Source organism: Prunus avium, chromosome 2 (genome assembly GCF_965620075.1).
Source record: "Prunus avium chromosome 2, drPruAviu1.hap1.1, whole genome shotgun sequence".
In the NCBI taxonomy this organism is placed as follows: Eukaryota; Viridiplantae; Streptophyta; class Magnoliopsida; order Rosales; family Rosaceae; genus Prunus; species Prunus avium.
Window position 1 is genome coordinate 28,675,199 of NC_142285.1, and position 13,304 is coordinate 28,688,502.

The window sequence follows — 13,304 nt, forward strand, 5'->3', positions numbered from 1 at the left end:
AGTAGGATAAATCTTCATGAAATGTGGCATCCATAGTGACAAAGAGCTTACGAGTAGGAGGATGATAACACTTGTATCCTTTTTGAGTTGATCCATACCCAACGAACACACATCGAATGACACAAGGGTCCAGCTTACTTCTTTGATGAGATGGAACATGAGCATATACAACACAACCAAATATGCGAGGAGGCAGCTTGAGGACTGTAGGAAGAGAGACATGACGAGCCAAGGTGTTCAGTGGAGTTTCAAACTTCAAAACACTACTCGGCACTCGATTAATTACATATACTGCAGAAAGAAGGGCATGTCCCCATAAGTAGTGAGGGACCGATTTATCCAGCATGTAAGCACGAGTAACCTCAAGTAATTGTCGATTCTTTCGCTCTGCGACACCATTTTGTTGCGGAGTGAAAGATGTGGAGGTTTGATGAATGATGCCTTGGTCTCGAAAGAAATGTGCCAAGACATTGTTCACATATTCCCCACCATTATCAGACCGGAATACTTTGATGGAGGCTTGGAACTGTGTGGTAATCATAGCATGAAATTCACGGATTGCAGCGGAAACGTCACTTTTATGAGCTAGTAAATATACCCAAGTCATGCAAGTACAATCATCAATAAATGTAATAAACCATCTTTTGCCATTGGAAGAAACTTTAGCAGGACCCCAAACATCAGAGTGAACCAAATCAAAAGGGAATTCCGTTTTATTATCACTTAAGGGAAAAATAGTTCGATGGCTTTTGGCCAATACACAGGTTTCACACTGAAACTGAGAATGATCTAGGCCACGAAACAAAGACGGAAACAAACGTTGAAGATAGCCAAAGGATGGATGTCCTAGACGACGATGCCAAAGCCAAATCTGATGTTGATTGCGAGCTTGTGAGCTGGAACCTTGAGTATGAGCTGCCCTTGGTGGTGAAGAGACCGTCAAGGAATACAACCCCCCTCTTCGTTTACCATGCCCAATCGTCGCGTGAGTCGTGAGGTCCTGAAAAAGACAATGGGAAGGATAGAATGTGGCATAACAGTTATGTGAGTCAAGTAATTTTCCAACAGACAGCAAATTGCAATTGATGGAGGGAACAAGTAGTGTATGAGATAAAGATAAGGAAGGGGAAAGTGATATAGTTCCTTCACCAGCAACATTAGAGGGGACTCCATTGGCACTAGTGATGTAAGGATGACGAGACTTAGAAGATATTGTGGAAAACATAGTAGAGTCAAAAGTCATATGATCAGTGGCACCTGTGTCAATTATCCATGTAGTGGGTCGTGTACCTGATTCGGAGTCGGAGAGTAAGGTGGAAGATGGAGAGGCATCGGTAGTTATAACACATGCTGCCTTGGGTGTTTTGTTGCGGGATTTGAAAGCATCCCACCACTCAGGATAACCATGAAGCTTGAAGCACTTCTCAACAAGATGATCACCACCACAATGAGTGCACTTCTCAGTTCCCTTTGCATTGTCAGTTTTGGGACCCCGGGGGGGAAGTCCGGAGGACGTACGGTGTGGTGGCCGATATGGCTTGACCGCCATTGCACTCCCACCGCCAAGCATGGAAGATTGGCGATTATCTTCTTCTACCACTAGTGCATAAGCTTCAATGACTGCTGGAAGCGGATTCATGGCAAGAATCCGACTACGAACGGAATCAAAGTTGGGATCGAGTCCTCCCAAAAAATCGTACACACGTTCCACCTCAAGTGCTTGTTGGTGAAGAGCCACATCATCGGGATTGGTATGTTTGCAGGGACGGAGGCTGTCAATTTCCTGCCATATTATGTGTAATTTTTCGTAGAATACATTCACAGGTTCACCACTTTGAGAGGTGGTGACTGACTGATGACGGAGTTGGTACAACTTGGAGCTATTCTGTGTGACAGTATATGTCTTCCGAGCTGCGTCCCACACCGCATAAGCCGTTGAGCAGTGATCAAATAAGGCACGTACATTTTTGGTCATGGAGTTGAGGAGCCATGACTGCACCAAACAGTTGTCTTCATCCCAAGCTTCATAGCTAGGATCATCAATGGCAGGGGCAATCTTTTTACCATTAATGAAACCAGCCATACGACGAGCAGTGATGGCCAAGCGAACACTACGAGACCATGCAGGATAGTTGGACCCATCCAACTTATCAGGAGTAATTGGAGAGTAGTCATGAGAGGACCGAGGTGGTGGTGGTGCTGTGGAGTCGATCTTGGTGGAGTCGATTTTAGAGGAGTCGCCCGTGGAGTCGTTGATGGAGTCGTTGGTGTCACCCATGAGGTAAATATATAAAAGGATGTAGAGGAAGAAATAGCTTAAAACTTCAGCAAACAAGAGCACAAAAAGGGCTTGTGATCAAGACCAATTTTGAGGCAAGGCAAAGTATGAGGTAGGAATAATATAACAGCAAATTATGGGCAAGGATAGGTAGAGATTTAGGCAAGAACAAGGTTATGCAGAGGCAACCAAAATCGATTGCTCTGATACCATGCCAAATATAGTGTAATTGAGAGAGTTGAGAATGTAGAACAAGAAGAACAAGATAGGTTTTGCAGAGAATTCAAATCTGCCAATTAATTACTTACTTGGTGAAGGGTTAGATATACAAGTATACAAGGTGATTATTAGTTACAAACAATGCACAAGACATGGAGGGAAACATGGAGAGTTTCCATCCCTAAAACAAGGAATATGAAAACAAGGAAAAGTAACAAGGTGGTAGACAAGCCATTTAGGGATGTCTATGTTTTGTCTTTGTCTTTACTAACATTCCTTACCTATGAAGTCTCCTGAATTCCATTGAAATTCTGATTGATAAAAGTCTCATCTCCTCTGGTTGTTTCGTTCTGTGTGATGGAGGTCCATAGACAGTCAAACTATGGAATTGGAGAAGAGAAGATGATTGGAGGGAAAGAGAAAGACAACGTAGAAAAAAAGATGGAGAGAGTAATCGGGAAGAGAGATGAGTAAATATGAATAATTAATGTTGTGTTATTCTTGGGTAAAAGCGGAAACTAAAATATTTTGTACAAATTTGAAGTAAAAATTGGAGGAAGAGTAATGATCTTAAGCTTATATTAGGGCGTATGTTTATGTTTTTTTTATGAATTTGTTATGATTTTTGAAGTTAAAACATTAAAAAATAGTAATAAATGGAAGATAATATCACGTGGCAGCACCTGAATGGTGCATCGTTAGTGCTTCATACCAGCGTCATTATCGCATAGCCACGTGTCATCAGTGTATCATTTTGTCTATATTTATCTTTAAAAATTCACAAAAAGTTCACAAAATCAGAAAAATACACCGAAAATTTATACAAACTCCTTGCGATATTATATTTGACTATGAAGTCTGAAAGTCCAAATTTGAGTTTAGGAAATTTGAATTAATAATTGGAGGAAGAGTTGTAGTGTGGAAGAGTAATGATCTCAATCTTAGTATATAAGGAAACTTGACTTTGATAAATTATTAAGAATACATCATACAACTTAGAAATATAGTATGTACTTGATAAGAAATTTAGTATATATGTTGAGAAATTGTGAACATGGACAATCCAAAAATAAGGTCACAACATGGAAATAGAACATTACTTTATATATTGATATCAATTTCACATAATATAGTTTGTTTTTGTATATAGATATCAGTTTCACATAGCATAGTATAATTTTGTTTGGAATATCAAATTGACCAAATTACATAATTCAATTGTGTAGTAATCCCTTATCATTCAACAACAAATAGCAACCTCAAAAGTTGTTTAATTATTAAATAAAATGAAATAGTCTAAGATTGACATGTGTCAGCTTCTTAAAGCCACTTCATCAGCGTTTCAGAAATGTGGCCCTATCAGATAGCGACACATGTCATTTTCTTGTTATTTATTGTTTTTATCTTTAACAAAATACACTAAAATATGTTACAAACTCCTTATGATGTAGCATTTAATTATGGAGATCTAAAGTTTAAATTAATGAGAATCATTTGATCAAAGAAACAAGAGTGTATGTGATAGAATGTTTTGATTTATATCTATGAACAAAGTTGAGTTGTTATTATTAATTTGTATTTTTATAATTTAGAATTAGCATTTTGGAGCTTTAAGGAGAAGAGAATATCACAAGATGTTCATAGGAATTTTCTGTGTATTTTTTTTCCTTTTGCAAAGCACATGGATGAATGTATGGGATATGCACATGCTTTCGGCGCCTTGGGTTTCCTCCATAGTGGAGGAATAGTTTGTTTTAATGATGATGCTTTTGGTGGAAGATAAGGTGCAATTTGGACTTAAAAAATACTCATCATCCTACACCCTATACCCAATTCCTAACCCGGTTTTGTTAACCATAGACATGGACATCCCACATCCCCCTACTTAGAACAAGTTGACAGCATGGTTGTCGCATCCAAGTTGACAGCTGAGCCGTGGAGGTGGATAGAAGGATACAGTTTTCATGCACTGACACGTGTCTCATTTGTTATAGTTTAATAATATTTTTTTGTAAAATCGTTAGAAAATGGAAATAAAAGGGAAAAATTCCTACCTATTTGTTACCCGAATACTTCGTATGCCAAGTCCAAAAAGTTGCTTACAATTTTCCATGTGTACAAACAATTAAGGTCACTTGACCACTTTGCTCCTCTATGGATCCGTCCCTGTGTACAATTAAGGGCTCATCCCTAACTTACAATTTTGATGAGGCCATGCATTTATTCCGGTTAAAGCTTGCTATAGACTTCTTGATTCCGATTAAAGCTTGCTATAGACTTACTGCAGGGATGCTGCAGTATATAGCTGTGTGATTGTGGGTGAAGGAATTGTTTAACTACCTTAGTTTTAAATTTTATTGATAAGAATTGTTCAGGTATAAGGTTTTGAACTCGTGTGGTATTGCCAACCGTGTGAACACACATGCAAAACTATTTTGATCACGATGAACGTGAATATATTAGCCATTGTTTTGAAATTCACTGTGAACACAGAGGTGCGTGATGCTTCAAACTGATTTTTTTTTTTTTTTTTTGAAACTTGAGAAACTGAAGAAAATATTTTGGGTTTATAAACAGTTAAAATAAGCATGACTGGCTTCCCAATGTATCTGGAAGGTGGGTGAAGTAGTGGTTTGGGTTTCTTTACCCCTTTCCCATTGAGCACTTTACAAACAAAATGCTTATAAGCATTGAAAAAAGACAGAAACACATTCTTCACGGACGAACAAGGTTTACCAAACTTAGGGATTCCCCGTTCACCATTGTCACCAGACCCTTATTATGCTTCATGTCGTCCTTTCTCCTGTCAACCTGCATATCAGTCAAATCTATTGCAGCATATTTCTAAATAGGGACATACCAGTTATGCATCATAATAGATAGTAAATGAACCAACTGAGCATCCATAATTATTATCGTCCATTGAATCATAACAGATAGCCAATGGTAATAATACATCATAACAGATACCAAAAACAACATAACATACATTAAATGCATCATACCATATACCAAATGCATCATAACATATAGAACATGCATCAAAACAGATAGCAAATGCATCGTAACAGATACCAAAGGTATCATAACAGATAGCAAATGCATCAAAAGAGATACCAAATGCAATATAGCAGATATCAAATGCATCAAAACATATAGCAAACGCATCACAACAGACAAGTAAGCTATCACTCCATTCATGGAGAAAAGCTAACCGAAAATTCATATAAAAAAACTAATTGGGCCTCTCTGTTGTTTCGTTTTCTTAAGAAATCTATTTCAGCCAAGACAAACCAAATAGCTGGGAATGCCTTATAACATATAGCAAATGCATCATAAAAGATACCAAATGCATCATAATAGATACCAAATGTATCATAACACTTAGAAAATGCATCATAACATATAGCAAATGCATCATAGTAGATATAAAATGCATCATAACATATACCAAATAACCCAAATGATACATACCTGGAACATAGTATCTATTATCGTCATGTCAGAACCCAGAAACCCAAATGATACTACAACACAAGTTAATACACAACTACCTCAAAACTCAGAGACCCACGTAGTGGAAAACCAAAATATCCAATTTCAGAAAATCAAAGACATATGTCAAGAATAGAAGCAACACCCATGTCTCAAAAACTTCATATACACTTAATTCACACTAAAGATATTAAATTCCCAAGCTGTCCATCCCAAAACGATCAAATTAAGCAATGATATGAACTTCAATAAAAGCTTAAAACCCACTAATAATCGTTCAAATTAAGCAAGATATAACAATATTTCACAGAAAACAAAACCCAAAACCCAAAAACGATAATGAAAAAGGAATGGAAGAAGAAGAAAATCGTACTAGGGTCAACTAGACTATACCTGCTAATATAAGATGCAATGAGTATCACAGTCAAAGAACGAGCTTTAGAGCTCACTTTCTTCCCATGTCTTCTATTTTTCTCTCAGATTTTCAGTTTTCTCTAGAAAAAAAATATAACGTCAGCTCACAACTAGTACCGAGAAAGAGTAGTCTTACCTGCACAGAGAGGGAGCAGCCCATATGTGTAAACCCAGAAAATCAAAGCCTAAAATCCTAAACAAAAATTAAACATTAAAGAATGCAATAGAAAATGCAAAACATAATATCAAACTTTGAAAATATATTACTCACTCAAATAGATCTCAAACATTACCCTCTCAAATAGATCTTGATTTTTGAATTGTGATAGTGAAAGCGAACACACACACAGAGAGAGAGAGAGAGAGAGAGAGAGAGAGAGAGAGAGAGAGAGAGAGAGAGAGAGAGAAGGGGATGGAGGTTGACGCAGAGAAACTAAGAGAGCAAGACATGAGGGAATTGAGTGAGAATTGAGAGAAAGAGAAAGGGAGTTCCAGAGAAATGTATGGATTCTAACATAAGAAAATAGGAGATGGTGGTATTGATGAGGCGAATCTGTTTGAGAGGAATAAGAGGGATTCTGAAACCAAAAAAAAAGAAAAAAGGACGCGGTTGGAAGGAAGAAGGGCGGGACGAGATTGGAAAATGCGCACCATGACACGTGGGCTAAGGGGGAAGTGCAGTGTACCCGTTTCTATTGTAAGTTTGGTTTTTCTCTCCAGCCGTTGAGATCACTTAGATGGCTAAGATGGAGCCGCAAGTAAAGGTTTGCAAAAAGAAGTTCCCACCTGAGCCTACGCGTATTTTAATATCCTAATCCTATCAAATCTCACTTCACTCTCTCTCTCTCTCTCTCTCAATTTCCCATAACTGACACAAGGCATGCTTTCATCTTTTCAATGTTACTTTATTTTTCCTGTCAGATTCATCTTTTCATCTCCCCCACTTATCTTTCTTCTTTCTTCTTTCTTCCTATTTCTTTTTCTCCCTCACTCTCTTCTTTGTCTTCTTTCTTTCATTTTATTTTATTTTCTATCCATCTCATCTTCTTCCTTTTCTCTTTTTCTCCCTCTCTCTCCGTCTCTTCTTCCTCTTCTTTTTCTCTCCCTCTCTCTCCTTCTCTTCCTCCTTTTTTTTTTTTCTCTTTTTCCTCACTCTTTCTCTGGTGCAGTTTTCTTCTCTTGCTCTGGTTTTTCCCCTTCTCTCTCTGCGCTTTTCTTCTCTTTCCTCTGGTGTTTGGTTTATTTCTGTTTCTCTCTCTCTTTCTTCTTGTAGATCTAAAATTAGATATGTGGGCATTTGTTTGTTGAATATGTTTAGCAGTTTAGATCTGTTATTTTTGAATATGTTTTTAGCTTGGTTTATTTGTATTCCTTTGTTTTATGTTTGAGATTTTTCTTATGGGAGCTGATTTTCCGACTCCCTTTTTCTCCACTTACACTCCCTTTTCTTTTTTAATACTTTTTAATCAATTTTGCTCTTTTTTATTCTCTCTCTTTCCTACTCTACCCTTACCTAAATTAAGATTTTTTTATATAATTGAAATTAAGAAAAGTTAACATAACAATAAAAAACAAAAAACAAAATTTGTGACTTTAATTTCAGCTCTTGTAATATTAAGCAATTGATCTTTGATCTTTCTCTCCCAAGCTAACCACACAAAACCCAGCACTCACCACCACCCACCTCGTCTCCCTCTCTGTTATGTCTTTCCTTCTTCCCCCACCCGCATGCCCAGCCCCAACAACACAAGCTCGCCACAACCTCTCCAAAGCTCATGTTCCTCTTCGATGTCCACCACCACCCCCAGCCAAATCCCATAAGCCCTATTTCGCTCTCTAACCAAATACAAGTTAAGGCACAAAGGGAAAATTATTGTACTGGATTGAATTCATTCTCTCTTTTCAATTTTTTGTTTTTAAATTTGCATATAGAGTAGAGAATTAGTTTTTGAAATAGGTGCGAGTTCGACTTAATGAGGTGCTGGGAGAGAGAGGTGGCAAATTCAATTTTGTGAGTATCAACGCTGTGATACGATTTGGTTGTGTAGGTTGAGGCTTGGGTGGTCACTGCGATTCTTGTGGTTTGTTTGCGGTTGGGTTGGCGGTGATGATGAAGCTGGGGGCACTGGGATGGGGGAGGCCAGATCTGGCCTTTGTGGGTCTGCTTATGGGTGGGTATTAGGAAGGGGGGGTATTAGGAAGGGGGGCTGGGCGGTGGTGCAGCGAGGCAGAAGAAGATGAGGGGTGGAGACGTGGGGGTTTAGAGTATTTTTTTCAATAAGGGTTTAGGTGGTGAGAGTGGTGGTTGTAGGAGGGTCAGCTGAAAAAAAAGGGTACGGTGGCTTTGTGGTTGGTGGTAAAAGTAGTAAACTACCAAGGAACAAAATGACTTTCTGCCTTAACAAAATAAATTCATTCTACATGTAGATGCATGTCAAAATTAATAATAGCACTGATTCCATATAAAATTCTAGGAGATTACAAAAAATATTTAAAAATGATTTCGAAGGTAAGTTTCAATTTTAGAGGAAAGAAGAACGTGAAGAACTGATAATAATTTTCAGATGTACCGGAACAAGAGTTAAAAATGATTTCGAAGGTAAGTTTCAATTTTAGAGGAAAGAAGAACGTGAAGAACTGATAATAATTTTCAGATGTACCGGAACAAGTCTGTAGCTAGCGTAGGTGGAAAACTCAACCTCTACATATTTAGAGCCCAATAAGAAGTGACAATGTCATTACTTTGTCAATTACGTTATTTTTCTTTCAGCGGTTATAATGTCATTTCTTTGACCATAATGTCATTACAACGATCTCATCAATCACATATTATGCCCAATAATTTAAACAATCTACAAATTTAAATTGTGAAGAAAACAATTCTGTGTCAAATTTCTTTTCACAGTTTGACCCAAACGGCTATTAGGAGACTCCACTATGCGGCTACTCACACATATGCACCATTATATTGCGTGTTTGAATATAGCAGTGAGTTTTGGGGGGTTTCTTTACGGTTCTCAGGCGCAGCACGTAATTCCTCCTCTATATAAAGGCTATGCTATGCAGCATGCCAGCCAGAGCCAACTTATAATTCTCAAGATTATTACCAACAACAACAACAAAAAACCTCAAGTTATGGCAATGCAACTACGTTCTTTTCTCTTAGGCATACTGCTACTAATTGGCTTTGCTTTCACAAATAGCGAAGCTGATATTAGAGCTCCACCCACACATTTTGACACTGCTTCTCTCAATAGGAGCAGTTTTCCAGAAGGATTCATATTTGGTGTAGGTTCTGGATCTTACCAAGTAAGTCCTTTTCTGGGCTTTAATTTGAGTTTTGATTAGGGTTTTCTTTCAAATTCAGACCAAGCATCGATCCTTGCATGAATGCTGACATCTTCTTCATTGTGTCTCATGTGTATTTCAGTATGAAGGTGCTGCAAAAGAAGGTGGTAGAGGACCAAGCATTTGGGATACTTTCACCCACAAATATCCAGGTTTGTCCAATCAAATCATCAATTAGTAAAAATAACAAAATCGTTCTACTTTTACTCTTATGCTCTAAATAAATAAAAATTTTATGATTAATTGCAGAAAAGATTAACGATAGCAGCAATGGAGATATCGCTGTTGATCAATATCACCGCTATAAGGTTCATGACCCAATGTGCACATATTAAATTTTGAAGCATGAAGAAAACTCATCACATCGAAGATAAGCTCCCAATAATTTTTATCTGATTTTTTTTTTGTTATGCACTGTAGGAAGATGTGGGGATTATGAAGAATGTGGGGTGGGATGCTTATCGATTCTCTATCTCATGGTCAAGACTGTTACCAAGTAAGTTCATTTGTGACCAATCGTCAATATTTCTGCCTTCATGGTTTTCGCTTAAGTAATGTGTCCAAGTTGTCTACCGAAAAATATAACAAATTTTTATTTTGTGTCAATTAAAATACTTAATTGAAATAACTTAAGCAAAAATAAGTTTTTTTTTTCAAACATAAATTAAATAGAAGTCAAAGTTCAAGTTCGATAACATATAGTCCAACTTTTTTAAAGTTAAGTTTAATTGTTATCGGTGCACTTATTTCTTTATTTTCTGATTTTTTTTAAATTATTAGATGGAAAGTTAAGTGGAGGAGTGAACAAGGAAGGAATCAAATATTACAACAATCTCATCAATGAGCTCTTACGCAATGGTGAGTCATCCCACCTTACATGATCAATAATTTACACAATAAGAGTTACATGCACTCATAAAAAAAAAAGTCATTTTGTCAAACTTATAACTCGCTTTTATTGATGGTGCTATTTATAGGTTTAATGCCATTTGTGACACTCTTCCATTGGGATCTTCCCCAAACTTTAGAAGATGAATATGGTGGTTTCTTAAGTCCTCATATTGTGTAAGTGAAGAAATTAGTCCTTTGAATTGTATTGATAATTTAATTAATAAATACAATTATGACATTTACGTTCTGAAATGTGTATATACAGCAATCATTTTCAAGATTACGCAGAACTTTGTTATAAGGAATTTGGTGATCGAGTAAAGCATTGGAGCACATTGAATGAGCCATATACCTTCATTTACTCTGGTTATGTAGTCGGGACCGGTGCGCCAGGACGATGCTCCATTTGGCAGCAGCTAAACTGCACCGGCGGAGATTCATCTACTGAACCATATTTGGTAGCACACCACCAGCTCCTTGCTCATGCAGCTGCCGTAAAATTGTACAAAGATAGATACCAGGTACAATTAATTAGTTTGTTGCAACAAGAGAGCGACTACTTTACCTTTTTGTGACTCTAAAACAAACAAACTAAATGTTCTTGTGTAGGAGTCTCAAAATGGAGTGATAGGGATAACCCTGAATTCAGATTGGTTTGAGCCCCTATCGAAAGAAAAAGAAAATAAAAATGCTGTATTACGAGCTTTGGATTTTATGTTCGGATGGCAAGTGAATTTCGAATTTGCTTATGAATATAATATTTACTACTTACTAGCAAGCAATACATAATATAATGTCAAGTTAATCCTTGAAAATTTTACATTCTTATAGGTTTGTTGATCCATTGACAAGTGGTGACTATCCGCAAAGCATGCGATCTCTTGTTGGAAGCCGATTACCAAAATTCACGAAAGAACAATCCAAGTTGCTAATTGGTTCATTTGATTTTCTTGGGCTAAATTATTATACGGGTTACTATGCAAGTGATGCACCTCAAAATAACTCGGTATACGCAAGCTACACAACAGATGCTAGAGTTAATCTTTCATGTGAGTACAAATTCAGAATTTAATTCAAGCAATTAACTTTATAGACTAATTAGATTCTGATATTCGTATGTGTTGTGGCAGCTGAGCGAAATGGGGTCTCCATCGGTCCAAAGGTACACATTAAATCGTTTTGCACTTACAAATGTGACTCCTAAAAATCTAAAGATCTTCAAATTTTGTTGTAGGGTGCTTCGGAATGGTTAAATGTTTATCCACGAGGAATTCAATATCTTTTACTCTACATAAAGAAAAAGTATCACAATCCAATTATTTACATTACTGAAAATGGTAATATTTTCTAGCCTTAAGTAATTGCATGATCAATGTTTCACATATTTTTGGTGTAAAACACGCACAAGTGGTACAAAGTCTAAATTTGTAACTACATAATAATGTATTACGTATTGTAGGTGTGGATGAGTTGAATGATCCGAAATTATCACTTGCCGAAGCCCTTAATGATACTAATAGAATTGACTACTACAATCGCCACCTTTATTATGTTCAAAGTTCTATTGAGTAAGTGTATTAAAAAATTTATTTATAATATTTAAATATATATGTATATGGTATAGCTTTAGATTTTGAGTTATTGATTCATATTATTGACATTAATATATTTAATTTCCATTTATTGCTTTTTAGCAATGGTGTCAAAGTGAAGGGATTCTTTCCGTGGACGTTGCTAGACGACTTTGAATGGAGTTCAGGATTCACTATTCGATTCGGTATCACCTATGTAGATTACAACGATGGGCTTAAAAGGCACCCAAAACTCTCGGCACACTGGTTCAAAAGTTTCCTTAAGAAGTATTGAAAATTTCAAATCATATTCGTCAGTCAATATTTGTATTTAATTCAATAATGTGAATTTTATGTATGTAAAATAATACTAGGGATTCCAAATTTGTGTACATACAAAATTTGAATTCCAAATTTGTGTACATTCAATAATTTCAATTTTAGTCCTTGTATAAGATTAAAATTCCATTCAACCCCTTTGTAAAATTAAACATTGATTTTTAGTCCTTTGATGAGTGTCAACATACGCATAATTATGAAACTCATTTGTTTGTAGTCCTTTGACTGATTGTCTTGAATCTTGAGGTTTTTCGTGTTTACGCAAAACCCTCTAAGGTCTTGGAAATTACACAAACACCCCCTCAGGTTTCAAAATGGTTTCACATAACTCCAAAAATCCAAAAAAAAACCTAAAATTGGATGTAAAGGGACTCTTGCATAGACTAAAATACCCTTCATGATATCATAACTGTTTGGATACAGTTGCACCATAATCCCTAAACCCTAACAAAAATAAAATAACAATAAATAAATCATAAGACGCATCGTACTATTCCATGAGAAAAAATAAAGACCCTTCCTCTCTTCCATCTCTGCTCCATCATCAAAATCCTTTGTTGCTTTGAAAAGACAATTCTCAGATCCTGCTATCTCATTGCACCTTCTTGACCTTTCTGCTTTGTAGCGTTATGATTTAAGTTGGGAGGAGTTAATCAAACAAGCCAAGAAATAGGAAGTCAAGGCCCTGCTCCAAGTCAAGACGCGTTGTGAGCAAAACCCATATAGCAAACGAAGAAGCTGGTACTCAG

The 13,304-nt window shown here is 36.7% G+C and overlaps 1 protein-coding gene and 1 long non-coding RNA gene across 3 annotated transcripts; one reads left to right on the forward strand and one right to left on the reverse strand.

Annotated features, from left to right (window-relative positions):
- Positions 1 to 5,173: 5,173 nt before the first annotated feature.
- LOC110757352 (uncharacterized) lies at positions 5,174 to 7,525 on the reverse strand. 2 transcript variants are annotated; one of them, XR_015833549.1, is made up of 2 exons: positions 6,700 to 7,525; positions 5,174 to 6,599 (listed from the first exon to the last, which is right to left on the reverse strand). It is a non-coding gene; the product is annotated as an uncharacterized LOC110757352 (long non-coding RNA). The 2 variants fall into 2 exon arrangements; XR_015833548.1 differs by having other exon boundaries at positions 6,678 to 7,525.
- A 1,884-nt stretch (positions 7,526 to 9,409) lies between these two features.
- LOC110757350 (beta-glucosidase 12-like) lies at positions 9,410 to 12,734 on the forward strand. The gene is made up of 13 exons (XM_021958940.2): positions 9,410 to 9,715; positions 9,837 to 9,906; positions 10,004 to 10,062; positions 10,175 to 10,250; positions 10,535 to 10,612; positions 10,732 to 10,819; positions 10,911 to 11,166; positions 11,255 to 11,370; positions 11,477 to 11,694; positions 11,776 to 11,807; positions 11,880 to 11,982; positions 12,105 to 12,213; positions 12,340 to 12,734. The coding sequence occupies exons 1-13, from the start codon at positions 9,467 to 9,469 to the stop codon at positions 12,509 to 12,511; spliced, it is 1,626 nt and encodes a 541-aa protein (XP_021814632.2). The 5' UTR covers positions 9,410 to 9,466; the 3' UTR covers positions 12,512 to 12,734.
- Positions 12,735 to 13,304: the final 570 nt, after the last annotated feature.